The 17,782-nt window shown below is 57.5% G+C and overlaps 1 protein-coding gene across 2 annotated transcripts; it reads right to left on the bottom strand.

Moving 5' to 3' along the window:
* Nucleotides 1-5,292: 5,292 nt before the first annotated feature.
* LOC140916611 (selenoprotein Pb-like) lies at nucleotides 5,293-17,656 on the bottom strand. 2 transcript variants are annotated; one of them, XM_073358281.1, is made up of 5 exons: nucleotides 17,593-17,656; nucleotides 11,733-11,962; nucleotides 11,178-11,390; nucleotides 8,238-8,373; nucleotides 5,293-6,472 (listed from the first exon to the last, which is right to left on the bottom strand). In XM_073358281.1, the coding sequence occupies exons 2-5, from the start codon at nucleotides 11,939-11,941 to the stop codon at nucleotides 6,230-6,232; spliced, it is 801 nt and encodes a 266-aa protein (XP_073214382.1). In that variant the 5' UTR covers nucleotides 11,942-11,962; nucleotides 17,593-17,656; the 3' UTR covers nucleotides 5,293-6,229. The 2 variants fall into 2 exon arrangements, with proteins under 2 accessions (XP_073214382.1, XP_073214381.1); XM_073358280.2 differs by lacking the exon at nucleotides 17,593-17,656 and adding an exon at nucleotides 13,422-13,478.
* Between the last annotated feature and the right edge of the window lie 126 nt (nucleotides 17,657-17,782).

The following is a 17,782-nucleotide window of genomic DNA, read 5'->3' as shown; positions in this document are numbered from 1 at the left end:
TTTCCCTCTGGGCCATCAGTGGTCAAATAGCCACCTCCCATGTAGCCCAGCATTGACTTACCCCACCAGCTAGTCACACCAAGGCTCCACCCCTTCCAGAGGATCCAAGCTCCCAAGCAAATATAACAGAAACCAAGGAGGGGCAGCCATCCCAGTCCCTGGCTGGACCCAGCCTTTCCACTCAGGGCCTGTCTTCTCTAGTTAACACTCGCCAGGGCTCCCTGCTTCAGGCCTGCCGTCCCTCAAGGAGGCTCTGACGGGCCGCCGTCTGGCTCAGCGTCCTGGCTTCTCCCAAGAGAGAGCTGCAGCCCCACTCCCCATTCCCAGTCAGCACCCAGCTGGGCTGGGCAGGATCTTCCCATTCAGCTCCCGCCTCCAGCCCCACACCTGTGGTGGCTGCAGTGGGGGGCTGATTGAGTATTGCTGACCCATGATTGGCAGCACCGCTGGTTATAACCTAGGCAGGAAGGATTGAGCTGACACAAGGGGCTGGGGCATCACTTGTTTCTGAGTCACTGCTAACTCGGAACAGGAGCGGTGGAAGGTCCCTAAAAGTCGGGGGGCCACCAATGCCTGAACTGTGTCCCCTCTGTACTGCCCCTCCCCTTCCCCCTGAAATCCCACCCTCACGCTGCCCCTTCCCCCGAAGCCCCGCTCCTGCCCTGCCTCTTTCCCCCAAGACCTCACCCCCCACACTCAATCCTCTCCACCCCCTGCCGCTCACCCTTACAGCTGATTAAAAGTGGGAGGGGCTAGCCTTCCCACTTTGAAAAGTGGGGTGCGCCTGGCCTCCCCTGACTTGCAAGAAAGTGATCTTGAAAGCTTATGAACCGATATCCTAACAGATAAAGCTCACGATGGGGTGCCAGTTGGTGTCTGCTACAGATCCCCAGTCACACCAGGGAGCAGGGTGACTGGCTCTTCTCTATCATGCCGGAAAAAAAAGCCGTGTGATCACGGGGGACTTGAGTCTGAATGAGACGTGCTGGAGGTCTCAGGCCGCCAGTCCTAAAAATCCTTGATTTTCTAACCATTCCAGATGACGACACCGGGGAATTCTGTATCACGCCTCGTCTTGACAGCTAAGGGGGAACGGATCCCAGAACTCACAATGAACGGCAGCTTAGGGACAAGGGATCGTGACTGGATCACATCCAGACCAGGAGCGCATCTGTAAGAGGGAGCTGGGGCCCGCTGGAGACCTGCATTCACCTCAGGCTCCATGGCCTCTCTAGGGCCACCCTTCTGTCAGGGCCAGGGTCTCTCCTGCTACCAGTGCAGACCCTGCCCTAATTGAGCTCCCAAACGCTCCTTAACACTGTCAGTGCCAGTGGGGGGTGTATACCCCACCACAGCCCCTACCCCTAATGCCAAGGGCTCTGTGTCTCATCATACCCCAGGCTGCATGTCCCCTATTCTCCCCAATCCCCCCATCCTCCCTATGCCCCTTTTCCCCCCATACAAAGTTCCCCCCCTTTTCCCCTCTCCCCACACCGGGGGTTCTGTATGCCCTCCCATTCTGCCTGGACCATGGGCTGTCTATGCACCCCCATTCCCCTCTGCCCTCCCCAATCTCATTTCTTTCAGTCTGGGAGAGACGTCTCTCGCGGTGTAACATGGTGACCTCGGGTGGGAGGCTGGGCACAGCACAGGGAGGCTGGTATTGTGCTGGAAGGCGGTATTGCCAGCCGTCAGCTGGGTCTTTGATCTATAGCCAAGCACAGACCTGGGTGAAGCTGCGGGAGTCTGGTACCCACTGAGGCCTAGAATGTTCCCTGGTGTTTTGGAATCGATCGGACCCGGCGTTCAGAAGTTATTGCACTACAGATGCATATGCACCAAGGCCCAGAGCCGCAAAGGTCTTTCGGTGCCTAACTCCCAAACCTGGGAGGGTCTGGGCCAGAACTCACGTCTCCCAGCCAATTAACCCCTCGTGAATACTTGGCACTCAGTACACACAAGGGGGGGGGTGAGGTAACATTTGGTCTCGCTCATCAGCTGAAGTAGGTCCAATAGTAGATCTTACCTCACCCACCTTGTCTCGCTAATATCCTGGGGCCCGCAGGGCTACCCCCAGGCTGCACCACTTTCAGCTGAGGCTCTCAAAGGGCTTTGCGAAGGGGAGACGTGCAGATGTGTGTTTGTCTTATCATCCCAGTTTTACAGAGGGGGGAATTGAGGCCCTCAGAGATGAAGAGCTAGATTCTGCCACCTTTATTTGTGTTGATTTGACTCAGCAATTAGCCCCGCAAGAAATGATGGGGTGACTTGCTAGTCAATCTGTGAAGGGACTTGCCCAAGGTCAACGAGCCACTCAGTCGGACAATAGGGCAGAGAAGCTCACAGTCCTGGCTTGGAGTCCCCTGCTCTAACCATTGTCACCCTGACTCCCCCTCTTTCCCCACATCCCCAGCCCCGGATTTAAGAAGCAGCTGAAAGCATCTTAAGCAATGTAAAAAATACAAACAATGGAGCTGCCTCCTCATCACAAACTAGCGATGCGTTAGTACGGCTGGAAGGGTTTGGTGAGCTCATTCCTGGGACTGAACAGGAAGGGCAGCCAGACTGGAGTTGCAGGAGAGCGGCAGGTTGGGATTGAAAGACATTGGCAGCGCTGTGGGGAGATCCCGGGACTGGAACAGCAGAGGGGCAGCGGGTCGGGATTGAAGGGATTGGCAGGGAGATCCTGGGGCTAAACCAGTCCTGATTAGAGGACGAGCTACACGTGGGTCGAATTAGGTGCTCCCAGGGTAAAAAGAGCGGGAAGTGGCAGAAAAAGTGGATGTCATAAATATAAAGGGAAGGGTAAACACCTTTAAAATCCCTTCTGGCCAGAGGCAAAACCCTTTCACCTGTAAAAGGTTAAGAAGCTAAAATAACCTCGCTGGCACCTGATCAAAATGGCCAATGAGGAGACAAGATACTTTCAAAGGTGGAGGTGAGGAAGAAACAAAGGGTCTGGGTCTGTCTGTGTGATGCTTTTGCTGGGAACAGAACAGGAATGGAGTCTTAGAACTTAGTAAGTAATCTAGCTAGATATGCCTTAGATTCTGTTTTCTTTAAATGGCTGAGAAAATAAGCTGTACTGAATGGAATGGATATTCCTGTTTTTGTAACTTAAGGTTTTGCTTAGAGGGATTCTCTGTGTTTTGAATCACGCCTGGTATTTACCCCGTAAGGTATTTACCATCCTGATTTTACAGAGGTGATGCTTTTACTTTTACTTCTATTAAAATTCTTCTTTTAAGAACCTGATTGCTTTTCATTGTTCTTAAGATCCAAGAGGGTCTGTGTTCACCTGTGTAAATTGGTGAGGATTTTTATCAAGCCTTCCCCAGGAAAGGGGGTATAGGGTTTGGGGGGGATTTTGGGGGGAAAGATGTTTCCAAGCGGGCTCTTTCCCGGTTATATATTTGTTAGACACTTGGTGGTGACAGCAATAAAGTCTAGGAGCAAAAGGTAAAATAGTTTGTACCTTGGGGAAGTTTTAATCTAAGCTGGTAAAAATAAGCTTAGGGGGTCTTTCATGCAGGTCACCACATCTGTACCCTAGAGGTCAGAGCGGGGAAGGAACCTTGACAGGGGAGGCCCAGGAAACAGCAGTTTGGGTGCAGAGAGCAAGAAAGCCCCTGCAGAGGGGAAGTTGCAGGAAGCTGGAGAAATTTGTGCTGGGAGAGCCCGACTGCGGGGCCCTGAGGCAGGAGAGGGCTGTGGCCAGCTGGGGTGAAGCCTACACGAGTCTGTTCAACGCCGTTGTGCTGGCTGCTGGGAGAGAGACACTGAACTAGCGTTGGGGGCCGGAGGGGCTGCGTGCTGGGAGGACTAAATAAAGGGGATCCCTTCTGGGGACTCTTCAAATTCTGGTGTGAACTGGGAGTTCTCCAAGGGCCTCTGAAGAGACGCGGTGGCCAGCGAGCCAGGGTGCGGCAGAGCAACCTCTGTCTGCGAGGCAGCGCCCAAGGGGCAACTAGTGGCCACGCGGCTTGCGGCAGGGAGGTGGTTTGATTTTTCCAGGAGCGCCGTAAAGCCTAAAGCCACACAAGGGAGGCAGGACAGCCCTTTCCTCCCTGCAGCTGAACCCTCCCTTGGCGAGTCAGGGTTTCACTGACAGACTCAGGGAGATTCCAGTCCCACCCCTGCAACTCCCTGGTGCTGCTCCCCTCACAAAGGGCCACAACTGCGGCCATAGCCCTTTGCCCCAGCCTGCGCCTCTCCTGGGCTGCACCTTCTGTGCTGGGCCTCCTGGGAGAGACAGCGCAGACTCGGTCCCTGAATGCGCAGTATAAAGCTGCTGCTGTGGCATTTGCTTGCTAGAAGACAAGCGGCGGGGGGGGGAGCAGGACTGTTCTCGGCTTGCAAGGGCAGGTCGTGCTTTGGAGTGAATTTCAGGAGGGCTAAGGCCAAGACAAAGGCGAGCCACCTTGGGTGAGCCAAGCAGCTGTCAGCCTCCAGCCTGCCTCGTCTTCCAGCCATCCCAGCTCTCTGGCCCTTGTGTTTCTTCCCCCGCTTCCCTAGTGAGTTATCCCTGTCTTGGTCTCTGAGCCATACTCCCTTGGCCTCCTTCCCTCAGTAGCCCTCTGCCAGGCAGCGGCTGCTTTGGACCGACAAGTCCTGTTTGGTCCCAAAGCAGCAGACGTGCCCAGGGGTCCAGCGGCTGCTCCCAGGTCTGGGGAGCTACCACAAGCATATATGGTACAGACCCCTCTCGGCACGTACACAGGACACGTTCCACAGGGAGCTGCCCTCCAGCCCCAGCTGGTGCTGCCGCAGGGGCCCGGGTATGACCAGAAGCCCAGGAGAACGTCCCCTCTTGCAGCCGCCCAGCTTGCAAAGCCAGGGAGCTGCATTCCTGGTGCATCAGGCTGCACAGAGGCCGTCTCATCCCCCCGGCCCTGGGGGAGAGAGGGGAAGAGGATGTGGTCTTGACACCGCTTGCTACAGAAGCGGGGTGGAGAGTGCTTGGCCCTGGAGGGAGACGGCCAATTGCAGCTGGCCTCTCTCCTGTCCCGACCCCCTGCCCACCCCCAGGAGCGCCTGGCTTGGGTGCTGTGACGCTGGGCCCCAGACACACAGCATGGAGAGGGGAGAAGATCCTGAGCTCAACTGGTTCCTTGCTGGGGGTCCTTAACTGCTGCCCTCCCCACGACCCCACAGGGCTGGGGGAGCCCTGGCCTTGCCCCGCTTGCTGGCGAAGGAGCCTGTGAAATGGGAATTCCCAACGCAGGCGCCGTGGAAAGCAGGACTGGGCCCGGTTCACGCCAGAGAGGTTTATTTGCACGGCTGTTCTGCGCAACAGCTCTTTCCCCTGTCCCCAGCCGACCCATCACACCCCCTCGCCCCTGGGGGTCGGCTCCCCTGGCTCGAGGAGCTGAGCTGTCTGGGACCCTGAATTGCCCCCATGTAGCAGCCCCTGGATGCCACCCTGGCTGATGGGTTTGTGAGAGGCAAGGGCCAAAGTTGGAGGGCTGGGACTTGTGGGGAGAAAAATAGGGACAGCAGATGTATGGGGCTGGGAGAGCTTTGGGAAGGGGCAGAGTAGGGGGAGGGGCAGGGAGGGCTGACAGGTAGGGCCCACTGTCCCATCCCACCCTCCTGCCCCATTCATCACGTCACAGCAAACCTTCCCCCGGCCCCAGGCCGTCCCCCAGCGGCTGCCTTCTCAGGAGCAGTGTGGGTAGCAGCATCCAGGTGCGGGGACGGGACTGGGGCTCGGGGTTACAGGACCAGAGCCCTACCGCCCGCAGCCCCTTGCCCACTGGCAGAGGACGGTTCTGACTCCCACTCCCCTGACATGCTTTTCTGCGCAGCGTCGGCCCGTGGTGACCGGGGGAGCCCGGTTTGCGCCACGGGCTTCATTGAGCGCGGACAAGCGGGATCTGTGGAGGAAGGGATCAGAATCGGCCCCAAGGTGGGAGACTGCAGTGCCTCCATGTGTTGGGGGCGGGGGATATTCCCCGCGGGCAGCTGCGATGCAGAGGGAAGGACGCGGAAAGGCGCGGATGGGCCTCGGGGGTGGGGGGGCCTAGCAGGGCCGTACCTGGTGCCACAGGGGCTTGTGCTACACGCGAGGTTTTGTTTGGGCAGCGCTATGCCATTCACCACCACCGGGGAGCGCTGTGCAGGCGGGGGTATCTGTGCGTGGGAGACAGAGTCCCACACTGGTGAATGAACCTGGCCATCCTGCCATGCGGTGAGCTTGTGGCATTTCCACAGCACGCGGCACCCCCCTTTATGCCACATCCCCTTCCTCCTCCTCCTCCTCCTCGGGTGCTGGCACCTCCGGCTGCTGCCCCCGGGCGGGCTCTTGGTGGTGGCTGTGGGTGGGGGAGGAGGCCTGGGGATCGCTGTTGCTGCTGGCTCTGTGGTGGTGAGGGCGGTGGGCTTTGCTCTCGTGGGGGGCCAGCTCCTGTTCCTTCTCTTCCAGCTCAGGAGGCTGGCTGAGACTCTTGGGTCCCTCTGCTGTGCCGTTTGCCTGGGAAGGTAACATCAGGGCTGGTGTGTTAGACAGACAGACATGCATGTACACTGCTGGATAGCTCAAGGGTTTAAGCATTGGCCTGCTAAACCCAGGGTTGTGAGTTCAATCCTTGAGGGGGCCATTTAGGGATCTGGGACAAAAATTGGGGATTGGTCCTGCTTTGAGCAGGGGGTTGGACTAGATGACCTCCTGAGGTCCCTTCCAACCCTGATATTCTATGATTCTATGACTTGGCTAGGGGGGTCTGTGTCACCACTGCCCCCTACTGGATAGAATCAGAGTGGGATCATAAACCCTATATTGCCAAAAGGGGGTGGAGAGTCTCTGATGGGGTCTAAATTAGCTGTTACCACCCAAGAAAGATCTTGGAGTCATTGCGGATAATTCTCTGAAAACATCCACTCGATGTGCAGCGGCAGCCAAAAAAGTGAACGGTGTTAGGAACCATGAGGAAAGGGATAGATAATAAGACAGAAATGATCATATTGCCTCTCTAGAAATCCATGGTATGCCCACACCTGGATACTGTGTGCTGATGTGGTTGCTCTGTCTTAAAAAAGAATTGGAAAAGGTCTAGAGAAAGGGAAGAAAAATGATGAGGGGGATGGAACAGCTTCCATATGAGGAGAGATTAAAAAGTGGCATGTTTCAGAGCATGACTAAAGGGGGATACGATGGAAGTCTATAAAATCATGACTGGTGTGGAGAAAGTGAATAGGGAAGTGTTATTTACTCCTTCTCATAACACAAGAGCTATGAGTCACCTGATGAAATTAACAGGCAGCAGGTTTAAAACAAACAAAAGGAAGTATTTCTTCACACAATGCACAGTCAACCTGTGGAACTCCTTGCCAGGAGATGTTGTGAAGGCCAGAAGTATAACTGGGTTCAAAAAAGAATTACACAGGAATATAAGAACAGCCATACTAGGTCAGACCAAAGGTCCATCTAGCCCAGTATCCTACCGAGAGTGGCCAGCGCCAGGTGCCCCAGAGGGAATGAACAGAACAGGGAATCATCAAGTGATCCATCCCCTGTTGCTTATTCCCAGCTCCTGGCAAACAGAGGCTAGGGACCCCAACCCCATAGGTGCTGACTGGAGTCGGGGGTCGAGCACCTCCCGGCTGTTTGAAATGTCGGCACCTGTGAGCGTCCCTGCCCATCCTGGCTAATAGCCATTGATGGACCTATCCTCCATAAACTTATCGAGCTCTTTTCTGAACCCTGTTCTAGTCTTGGCCTTCACAACATCAGTGATAAGTTCATGGAGGACAGGTCCATCAATGGCTATTAGCCAAGGTGGTCAGGGCCCCACCCCCATGCTCTGGGTGTCCCTAAACCTCTGACTGCCAGAGGCTGGGACTGGGCGACAGGGGATGGATCACTCGAAATCGCCCTGTTCTGTTCATTCCCTCGGAAGCATCAGGCCCCAGCCACTGTCGGCAGACAGGACACTGGGCTAGATGGACCTTTGGTCTGACCCAGTACGACCACTCATGTTCTTACCATAACCCCTATATTGCCAACAAAGGGTGGGGAGTCTCATCTCCTGCTGTTAGCAGGGGGCTGTGCTAGGGGAACAGGAGGACGGCAGCTCTCCCTGCTGCTGCCCTGAGAGTCCCTGGGGTGCAGTATTGCGACCACCATGAAGCTGTAGGTGGCTCGGTCAGGGGGATGGGTCAGTTCAAACGCCATGGGGGCAGATGAGGCCTCCAACCCCCATGCGACCCTGGGGCCTGCACCATGAGCTGCTCCTTACCTCCTGGGTGCTGTTGGAGTAGAGGGAGCAGTTGCCACAGACATCCTTGGCGTAGGTGAAGCGCACGGCCGACTCCACGTAGCGGAAGTGCAGGAAGCTGTAGGGTAACGGGATGTGGAAAGCCAGCCGGCCACACCTGCAGAGCAAAGCCTGGGGATGAGTTACGGAGGCTGGTGCCCCAGAGAGCAGGACAAACCTCTTGGCTCAGAAAGGTGCAGTGGGCAGCAACCCAGCTTGGCACCCTTAACCCTAAAGGCCTTCCCCTATTTCCTTCCCCAGCATCTACCCCTCCGGCCCCAAGCCACACAGGGAAAGTGAATGCCACCCTGCTCTCATCTAGTGCGTTCCATCAGCAGATCTCAAAGCACTTCACAAAGGAGAGCAGGGTCATCATCCCTGGTTTACAGATGGGGAAAGTGACTCACCCAAGGTCACCCAGCAGGGCTGGGAATAGAGCCCAGGGCTGCTGACTCCCGGTCCAGTGCACTAGGCCACACTACCTCCTGGGGCTCCCTCTCCGGTTAGGCTGAGATGCTGAGCTTCTCCCCCAGTTTACCTTAACACCAGCTCTGCCTTCCCTCCCCGCCCTGAAAGGCCAGTGCTCCCGTAGTGAGAAATCCCCATCGTCTCCTGCCCCACCCTTGCACGTTCCCAAGACCCTCGCACGGTGCCTTGACTTAAGAGCGAGGGCTGGTGTTGCCATTAGAATGCACGAGACACGTGTATTTGTGCGCTGCTGCCCTCTGCTGGAAGGAATCGGCTCCGCTCACATGTTCGTGACTCTGTCACCCGCGAGTGGCCAGGGGCATGAGACAAGAATAAAAGCCGTAATGCTACAAACAGACCCTGGCGATTCTCCTGCAGCTCGGCGGATAGAGGCTGGGGAGAGCACCAAGGCCCGCGTTCGATACCACTGACTGTGTAGTATGGGGTCACAGCTGGGTTATGCCAAGTGGGGCTGGGCAGAAGGACTGGCGGGGGGAGGAGGATCAGTGCTAACACCCCTTCCCTGTTCCCAGGCACACATGGGCCTCGGGAAATGCTTCTCCGCCACCCTGGCTAGTGGAATGCCCAACCCTAGGAGTACAAGGTTGTGGGTGTGGAGCCAGAGGGGCCGGCACTCCAGAGCCAGCACCCCACCAAGGATCCGGGGCAGAGGAGGGGCGTCTTTGCCTTGCTTTACAATAGCTGTGGGTAAAGGGAGGGGGCTCTGGGGGCTGCAGAGCTTCTTCCACCCTCAGCTACTGTCAGTGGCAGAGCCAGGGAAAGGCCAGCGCCTCTGGACTGAGGGGAGGAGACGCACAGGCCAGCCCCAGAGAAAGACACTGAAGGCAGGTGGGAAAAACCACCGCTCCAGGAAGGGCTTGTGACCTTCACAGTCTGAATCCCTCCCTTTTTTCTTGGCAGTTCCCAGCCCCTCCGGCCCACTGCGCTGCCCCAGCACATCCCAGGGCAGGTTGCTGACTGTGCTGTGTGATTAGCACCCTGTCCCCAGGCTTTCCGGCTGGCCCCTCCACCGGCCAAAGTTCAAGGGTCCCTGGAGCAGGCGATATCGGAGGGTTAAGACAACAAGGCAGGGAGCAGATTGCATGACCGAGCCGGGCGGGGGTCCTTGGTGCAGAGGAGGGGCAGGGAAATGGAGGGCCTTGGGGGCAGAGGGATGGGCACAGAAACAGAGAAGTTGGATCCCCATAGTGCGGGCTGCCTGGGACTAGGGGGTTTAGTCTGGTTGGTGATAGATCCTGGGGCCCGCCCCCAAATCAGTGGATCAGGATCTGAGTGAAGTGACTCTCAGGGATTTGTACAGAGACTCCCTTGCTATGCCCCTTGCCTGGCCTCCGCTTGTCTGTCTGTCCATCTACCCTCCAACTGTGAGCGCCTGAGGGCAGGATGGCCCCCGCTGGCATGTCTGGAAAATGCCTGGAAAGCTGTGGGCATTGCAATCAGTAATGAACAATATCCTCCTTCCCTTGGGCATTCATGGGGTAGGCCTTGGCTGGCTCGGTCCCAGCTCTTCGGAAGCAGAGCAGACAGCTGGGGCGGTGGGTGGTGGTACCAGCAGGCCAGGATACAGCCCCCTCGGCCAGCAGCTACGTGGCCATTTAGGCTCAGCAGCGGTAGCGCGAGCAGTAGGAGAACACGCCACCACCATCACTTGGCCTTTCCCTAGTTCTGTTCTCCCCGGATCCCCACGTGCATCACTGGCACGAGTTAACCTCATGTCCCCTGCAGTGAGGTGCAGAGCAGTTAAGTGGCCTACCTAGAAGTCATACAGCAAATGAGGGGTGAAGCTGAAAATAGAACCCAGGAGCCCTGGCCTCCAACCCAATAACCACTAGGCCACGCTCCCCTCTCAGGGTCAGGAATAGAACCCAGGAGTCCTGGCCTCCAATCCAATAACTAGGGTGACCAGCCGTCCATTTTTAAAGTCCATTTTGGGGACTTTTTCTTATATAGACGCTTATTACTCCCTCCCGTCCCGTTTTTTCACAGTTGCTCGCTGTTAACCCTACCAATAACCATTAGACCATGCTCCCTTCTCAGGGTCAGGAATAGAACCCAGGAGTCCTGGCTCCCAGTCCAATAACCACTAGGCCACGCTTACCTCTCAGGGCCAGGAATAGAACCCAGGAATCCTGACTGCTCCTTCCCTATGTGTGTCACTGTGTTACATTCCCCCGCCCTCCCCGACCAGGTTTCACCCAGGCCAGTTGGGGGGTTAGCCAGGTCCCCGGAGCCCTGCAGCCTGGCTGGATGTGCTCCATAAAGCTTCGAGTTCTTTTCCTTGACCAGGAGCCATCGGATCAAGGCTGCTCAGACATGCTGGGCACAGGATAAACACTCGGAGCCTGCTCCTTAGAAATGAAGGCAGACTGGCTGGTGTGCGCCCCAGAGGGGCAGATAGCCTTGAGGAGGGTCTGCCGGGTCCTAGGCACTCACCGGTCGTAGATGAAGAAGTCGTCCTTGTCCCCGTCCAGGATCTGCCAGACATCCGGCTCCAAGATCTCCTGCTGGTAAACGGGGACCCCCTCTGGGGCCAGGCGCTTCAGCTCCCAGAACATGGCCCTGGAGAGCGGCGCCTTCTCGTTCACGATCATGTAGCTGATGTTGGCCAGCCCGTCCTGGGACAGCTTCTCACGCAAGCCCCCGAGACTGGGGAGGTGGGGAGAGTGCGGGTGAGGCACAGGGCCACGGGATCTACCTCTCGCTAATGCTCTGTGTCACGGTCACCCCGCCACCCCCCGGCGCAAACACCAAAGAGGAAGGACGTGACATTGCCCCGGATTGCTGCCCCTGCCCTCTGGGGATGAAAGGGGGGGGTGGTCCATGGGCCTCCATAATCCCTCTGCTGAGGCTGCCAGCAAAGGGAGCAGAGCTAATTAGTGGCAATTGCCCACTGGAAAATGGACTGAGACCCCCCAGCTCCCCACTCCCCCTTGCCTAGCTCCATCTTCTGCTCCCCACCCTGTGGTGCACCCCCCCGCCTTTGCTCACCTGTTGGCTTGCTTCAGGCAGAACTGTCAGCTGGCCTTCAGCAGGGCCACCACCGTCACCTGCCCCAGCGCCCCTGCCATCGGGGCCGTCCCGTTGATCTCCCACAGTGGAGCCGGCTGGCAGAGCCGGGTCTTGTTCTCGGCCACTTCTGCCAGCGTGGCCACCACCAGCCCCAGCAGGGTAGCCAGGGCTAGGGTCGGGAGCCCCATCCTAGCCACCCCCTCCTCGGCCTGGGGAGCGAGAGGAGTGGTAGAGACATGCTGGCATTGACCATCGCTCTTGCATGATCAGAAGGGGAGTAGCTGAGACACGAGACGGGGTTGGCTAGACACCCACTTTTCCCCCAGCGGAGCTCCTCTGAGCTGGGGTGGTGGGGACGACACTCCAGGTTAGCTCAGACACAAGCTCCTGATACAGACCCATGCAGGGGCGTGCATCTCCACACCCTTTCCCCCACAATCCCCAAGGAGCCTGAGCAGACTGCCTTCCATCTCCACCGCGCTGTTTGCCCAGAAGCATCCCAAAGCACTTGACCAACAACGCTGTAAATACAGGCATTGTTCGCCCAGCACTGAAATGCAGCCATCTCTGGGGTGGAAAGCAGCATCTGTGACCCACAGCAAAGCCACCCAACAGAGGGGAGAATTCCACATTCAGTGGAAAGAGCGGAGTCTAATTACCTGCCGGCTGGGCCACTCCGGCTAACAGCCCTTCTCTTGGGGACAGTGCTGGGGGAGCTCTAAATTAAGTCTCAGCTGAAATACAGCACCTTGTGCTGTGCTGGGGTGTTGGGGTCAGCACCAACTCAACAGGGAGGAAGCCCCTCGCTGCACCAGCCCGTGTGGACCGAAAGCCCTTGTCACTTGTATCCCAGCTAATGTAAGTGCAGGTGTGATCCATCTTTAGAGGAGCCTGATCTTTATAACAATCATACCAAGCTTCTTGCCTATATAAAATCCCGCAGCAGTGAATTCCACATGCTACTGTGCATCATAAACAAACAATCTATTTCTCCAGGGATCCTGCCAGCGACCTAGAAATAGGGGCCCTCCCTGGACCCGCTATCAAACCCCTTCATCCCTCAGCCCGTACATATTCTTTATGGGGTAGGGGGGAGGAACAGCTGCCACTTCAAAACAAAACCCACCCAACCCGGTCCCAGCCCCCCACACTGACATAAAGGCTCAGCTGCACCCACTGTGTAGAACAGCTGCCTGTTATAGTGGCGTGATAAGTCCCTGTTTGTACTGGCTAGCGAGCAAGTGGTGGGTTTTGCAACATTTGCCCGGGAGCACAAAGCTGCATTGATTTTCCTGGGAGCGATACAAACGTGCGGCCGTTCAGTGCACGTGCTTGACTGGAAGGCAGTGTTCAAATGGCTCGCCTGGGCCAAGGGGAGCCAGGGCTCGGGTTTTAGTCCAATCTCTGGAAGGAGGGGGGCGTCTAGTGGATAGATTAGGGGCCTGGAAGTCAGAACTCTTGGGTTCTAGTCCAATCTCTTGGAGGGGAGTTGGAGCTGGTGGATAGCTTGGGGACTGGAAGTCAGGATTTTTGGGTTCTGTTCCCATCTCTGGAAGGGGAATGGGGCCTAATGGCTAGATCCGGGGACTTGGCACCAGCATTCCTGGAGTCTGTTCCAAATCCTGCCAGTGACTTGCTATGGGATCTTGGGTAAATCCCTTCACTTACCTGTTGCAACTTTAGGGTGCCAGTAACAATACCGTTGTGCCTCAGTTTCCCCACCTGTAAAACGGAGGCTATAACTAGTCTGACCCACCTTGCAGCGGGGTCGTTAGGGCTAATGAATTAGTGCTGGTGAAGCACAGACACTCCATGGACAGCCACGCAATACAGTGAGTGCAAAGTATAAAAAGCCATTCAAAGCAAACCGCTCATTCCCGCCCCCAGGACACCAGCCCGGAGTGGGAGGGCTTGTCCCTAGGTTTTTAGCCCAATAATTGCCATTTCCCCTCACTCGGCCTGTCCTGAAAGGTCTCCTGGTTACTGGTGTTTACAGCTGTCCCCAGTCTTTCTCCCCACACGGCCCTGTTTACTCCTGGTGAATGTCCACAGCTGCAGCTCATGGAATGATTCAGCCAAGATTTTAAACACCCAGCCAGCCAGGAACCCGGAGCACCAGTCCCCAGAGACAATCGCATCTACAGCATGTTATGGCCTGACAGTTACTGCTCTCCAGCAGACAGGCAAACAGAACCCGCTGCATGCAATGGGGGAGGAGGGGGGCGTTTAATGATGCTTGGGGGGGTGGGGCAGCATTGGGAATTTCTTGCCGTTTCCACTGGGAAAAATCCCACCCAGCTCTTTTCTGCCTTTGAGTTCCCTTGTGGGGAATAAACCCAGCCCGGCCCGATGCTTAACCCTGCATCACACCTCTGCCATGCTGAGCCAACACGTCGAATGCAGAGCCCCATAGTCCCCCCCCCAGTCTCGACTGATGAGAGCCCCCCCCGGACACTGGCCTGAGAACAGAGAGACGGTTTGTAGTATCATCCCTTTTGTACTAATTCTCTCTTGGCCCTGCAATGCCCCCAACCCCCTTCCCCACCCCAAGCCAGGAATTTGTTCCAAGCCATGTGTACAGAGCACACCCCTGGCCTCACCCTGACAGGACCCACAACTCCCTGCACTTCTCAGGATCAGGCCCTTCACCCCTAGCATCCTCAGAGTTGCCCAGTCCCAAAAGAAACCGGCCGGAGATACTCTGCCTTCTCGCCTGTGTCCAGTGCCGCTGTCCCGTGCTCTGTGCTCTCCCGGGTGGGGGAGGCACCCCCTCCAGCCCCCAGCTCTCCTTTTATCTCCTCACCCGGCTTGCTCCGCCCAGGAGAGAGGGAGGAGGCTGGGGGCGGCCGCAGAGCTCCCCCCAACACACACAGTGGGGAACAACAAGCCAGCCAGGGCCTACCGGTGCCAACCGCCAGCCCCGCTCCTTGTTCACTCGAAGGCCCCTGCCAGGCCCCCCTGCAGCGGCTGGGCCTCGGGGTCACAGCCAGCTCCCCCGGGGCACAGAGCCCCTCCCGGCAGCGCCATTGGGAAAAGGCGCAATGTTGCTGAAAAAGCAGACAAGTCAATACTCCCCCCACCCCGCCGCCCCCGGCACACACCCACCCACCAGGCTGGGAGGGGGATGCTCCTCCCAGATCAGTGGGGGGTATCACTGCTCGGCTGGGAGGCAATCCCACAGCAGGGGCCCTGATCGCTGAGCCAGTAGCAGGCGGTCTTAGGAGCCAGCACCAAGAAGATACCTCAATTTTCTGCTGGCAATCAGAGGAAGAGCATTAACCCTGGTGCCCCAGCATAGGCAATTCCAGCCGGCCCCCACCCACAGCTTCAGCTCCAGGCAGGAGCTTTGTCTGTTGCCTCCCCTCCCAAGCAGCTGCTCTGGTTTGCCCCAGAGGTGGCTGCAGAGCAGTGGTGGGTGACGTAATCCCTTGTACAGGGCTTTGCTCTCAATGGGGCTGGAGAGAGGGACGTGTGGTGGCGGTTTGCTGTGTGTGGCTGGCATGGTTTGCCTCGCCAGGTAGCGAGACCGCGCGCTCTCCGCCCTCAGGCCTGCTAGAGAGAAACTGGGGGGGCTGCTAGGGGGTGGGCGCTGGGTTGGCCCATCACTGCTCAGAGAGCAACCCTGCCTGCTTGGGAAGAAAGCTACTAGCAGGGAGGGAGCCGGCTGGCTGGGAAGAGGACTCGGCCCAGGGACCAATTAGGGTGAAGGCTATTGACAAAATGCTGGGGGGGCTCAGGCCTGGGAGTCAGGCTCACTGCATGCTCTTGGGGACATTGCTTAACCTTTGAGTGTCTGTTTCCCCATCTGTACCAGAAGGATCTCAAAGCACACACCCACCCACCCCCCGTTCCAGGAGCCGCGCTACTCCCAGACTCAGGTGGGGAAACTGAGGCAAAGGGGCTATTTGTTACCCCACGTTCCGAGACACGCGTGTCAGACAGGATAAGAACACGGATCTGCTGCCACTTTGCCAGTGCATTAACCCATGACCAGGAGCCTTCTTTTGAGCACCTAACTGAACCCCCCCATCAGTGTTTCTCTCGTTACCTGGGGGGGAATTCAGCAAGGAAGCTTACAGGCAGGCCACTGAATAATGGCCGCGCTTGGGAAGAGAGCGGGGAAACTCACTGCCTGGACACTGGGAAAGGGACACACACCGTGAGCTCTCAGCAAATATTTGAGCAGCTATCGCAGGGGGCTCTGTGCAAAACCATGATAAGCGGGGGAAGGGCTCTGCTCTGAACCCGAGGCCCCCTGACTGCAAGGACAAACAGAGCCCGGGCAAGGGACAGGGTTCCCAGGTGGAGGATTCGCTTCACTCCGACTTCGAGCACGCAGAGACATATTGAGAGTAGACAGTGCTTAATTCGTCCTGAAACCGGGGCGGGGTGCGAGCGAGTTCTGTTACTTTCATAACTGCTGTGGCAAGGCCGGGGGACTCGGGGCTGCCAGGCCCAGAGGTGCCGGGGCTCAGTCCAGGCTCAGATTAATCATTGAGCACGGGCCAGTACGTGCTGCCATGTGCTCCCAGGGCCCCGGCCCCAGCAGAGCCAGGGCCAAGTGGAAACGGCCTCGCAGGTCAGCATGGCTGGTGCCCATTGCTTGGCCTAAGCAGCACAGAGGCTGGAGGTCAAACCGGAGCTGCCTCGAGCTGGGTGGTGGAGGCCAGGGTGCACACAGAAGGGGGGCTACGGGTCGCAGGAGGGGCATTTTCAGAGCTGGGGGAGGGGAACCCAGCACTGGCCTTGCAGAGCAGGGATTGGGAGCTTCAGGTCAGAACTGAGGTGAGCTGTATCTACTCTGGCTTGTCCTACTGCAGTCAGCATCTCCAATGAACCCCAGTCCCCCCAGATCTCAAAGCAGGAGCAAGAGCTGGGGGGAATGTCAAAGGTCTGTCTCAGGACAGGCCCAGCTCCCCTGCCAGGGCCACCCTGACTACCAGAGCATTCGAATGGCTTGACCCCACCATACAATCCACTGAGCGAGCCCCACCAGTAATAGGAGCAGGCCCCTACCACCGCGGTCCCCTGCCCCACCCCTGCTCCACCCCACCACCAGCGCTGCAGCGCAGAAGGGGTAACTAGCCAGATCCAGACAGGGCTTTAGCCTCTCAATAAAGCTGCTTACTCCTCCGTAACACCCTCTACCGCTGCCTTAAGAACAAGCCCTCGCGGCTCCTGCTAATGGTGGGTGCAACCCCTCGGCTTTCTCCTTCCAGCTCCATCCGCCCCGAGCAGCCAGAGCACCCAGCACCAACGCCATGGGGGAGTCTGACAGTCACTGGGACAATAAATCCATCGCTTCCCCGACCTGCCAACCCCTTTGCCAGGCTGCAGGGCCACTCAGACCTCCATTGGGACTCAGCGCCTCCTACTCTGGAAGCATCGGCCCTCCAAGCCCCCCACCACGTGGGCTAAAGGAGAATCTCCCCTAGCTGGTAGCAGTGCAGGGTCTATAGCACACAGTTGAGCAGTCGCAATTCCAACCACAAGAGGGCAGTGACACCCCCCCCCAGCTCATTTTCCTACATTTCCATTTAAACCCGATCCCCTGTTGGGGCTATGAGTCCACGTCCCTGCTAACACCTGTTCTCTTGTTCTTCCAATCTGCCGCTCTGAATGTGAACCTTGTTCTTATACTGGGGCAGCCGGGCAGGATTTCACTGGTACCTCCCGGCCTAACAGGTGTATTATAACCAGGAAACTCAGCTTATCGGGAACAACATCCAATCCAAGCTGGAAGGATCATCCTTGGGCCCTGAGTCCAGCCCCCTGCGAGCCCAGGCCGCCCCATTGTATAATCCTGGGCACAGATTTCTTTTCAAGCTCCATTTTCTACCTGGGTTGTTTCTTTCTCAATTCTCCCCCGCCCAAGCCAGCCAGCGCCCTCACCCTGGGGCCCTTTAAACTTGGGCCTGAGCCATCTCCTTGCAAGGCTGGGGGGGGGGGGAACACACTCAGCCTGCTCCATTTCCTGCCTGTCCTCCCCTGCCCTGTGCCGCAGAATGGCTCTTTCCCTGGCATTTCCT

This window comes from Lepidochelys kempii, chromosome 8 (genome assembly GCF_965140285.1).
Source record: "Lepidochelys kempii isolate rLepKem1 chromosome 8, rLepKem1.hap1, whole genome shotgun sequence".
NCBI classification, from domain to species: domain Eukaryota; kingdom Metazoa; phylum Chordata; order Testudines; family Cheloniidae; genus Lepidochelys; species Lepidochelys kempii.
This window is presented reverse-complemented; position numbering and strand designations above follow the sequence as displayed.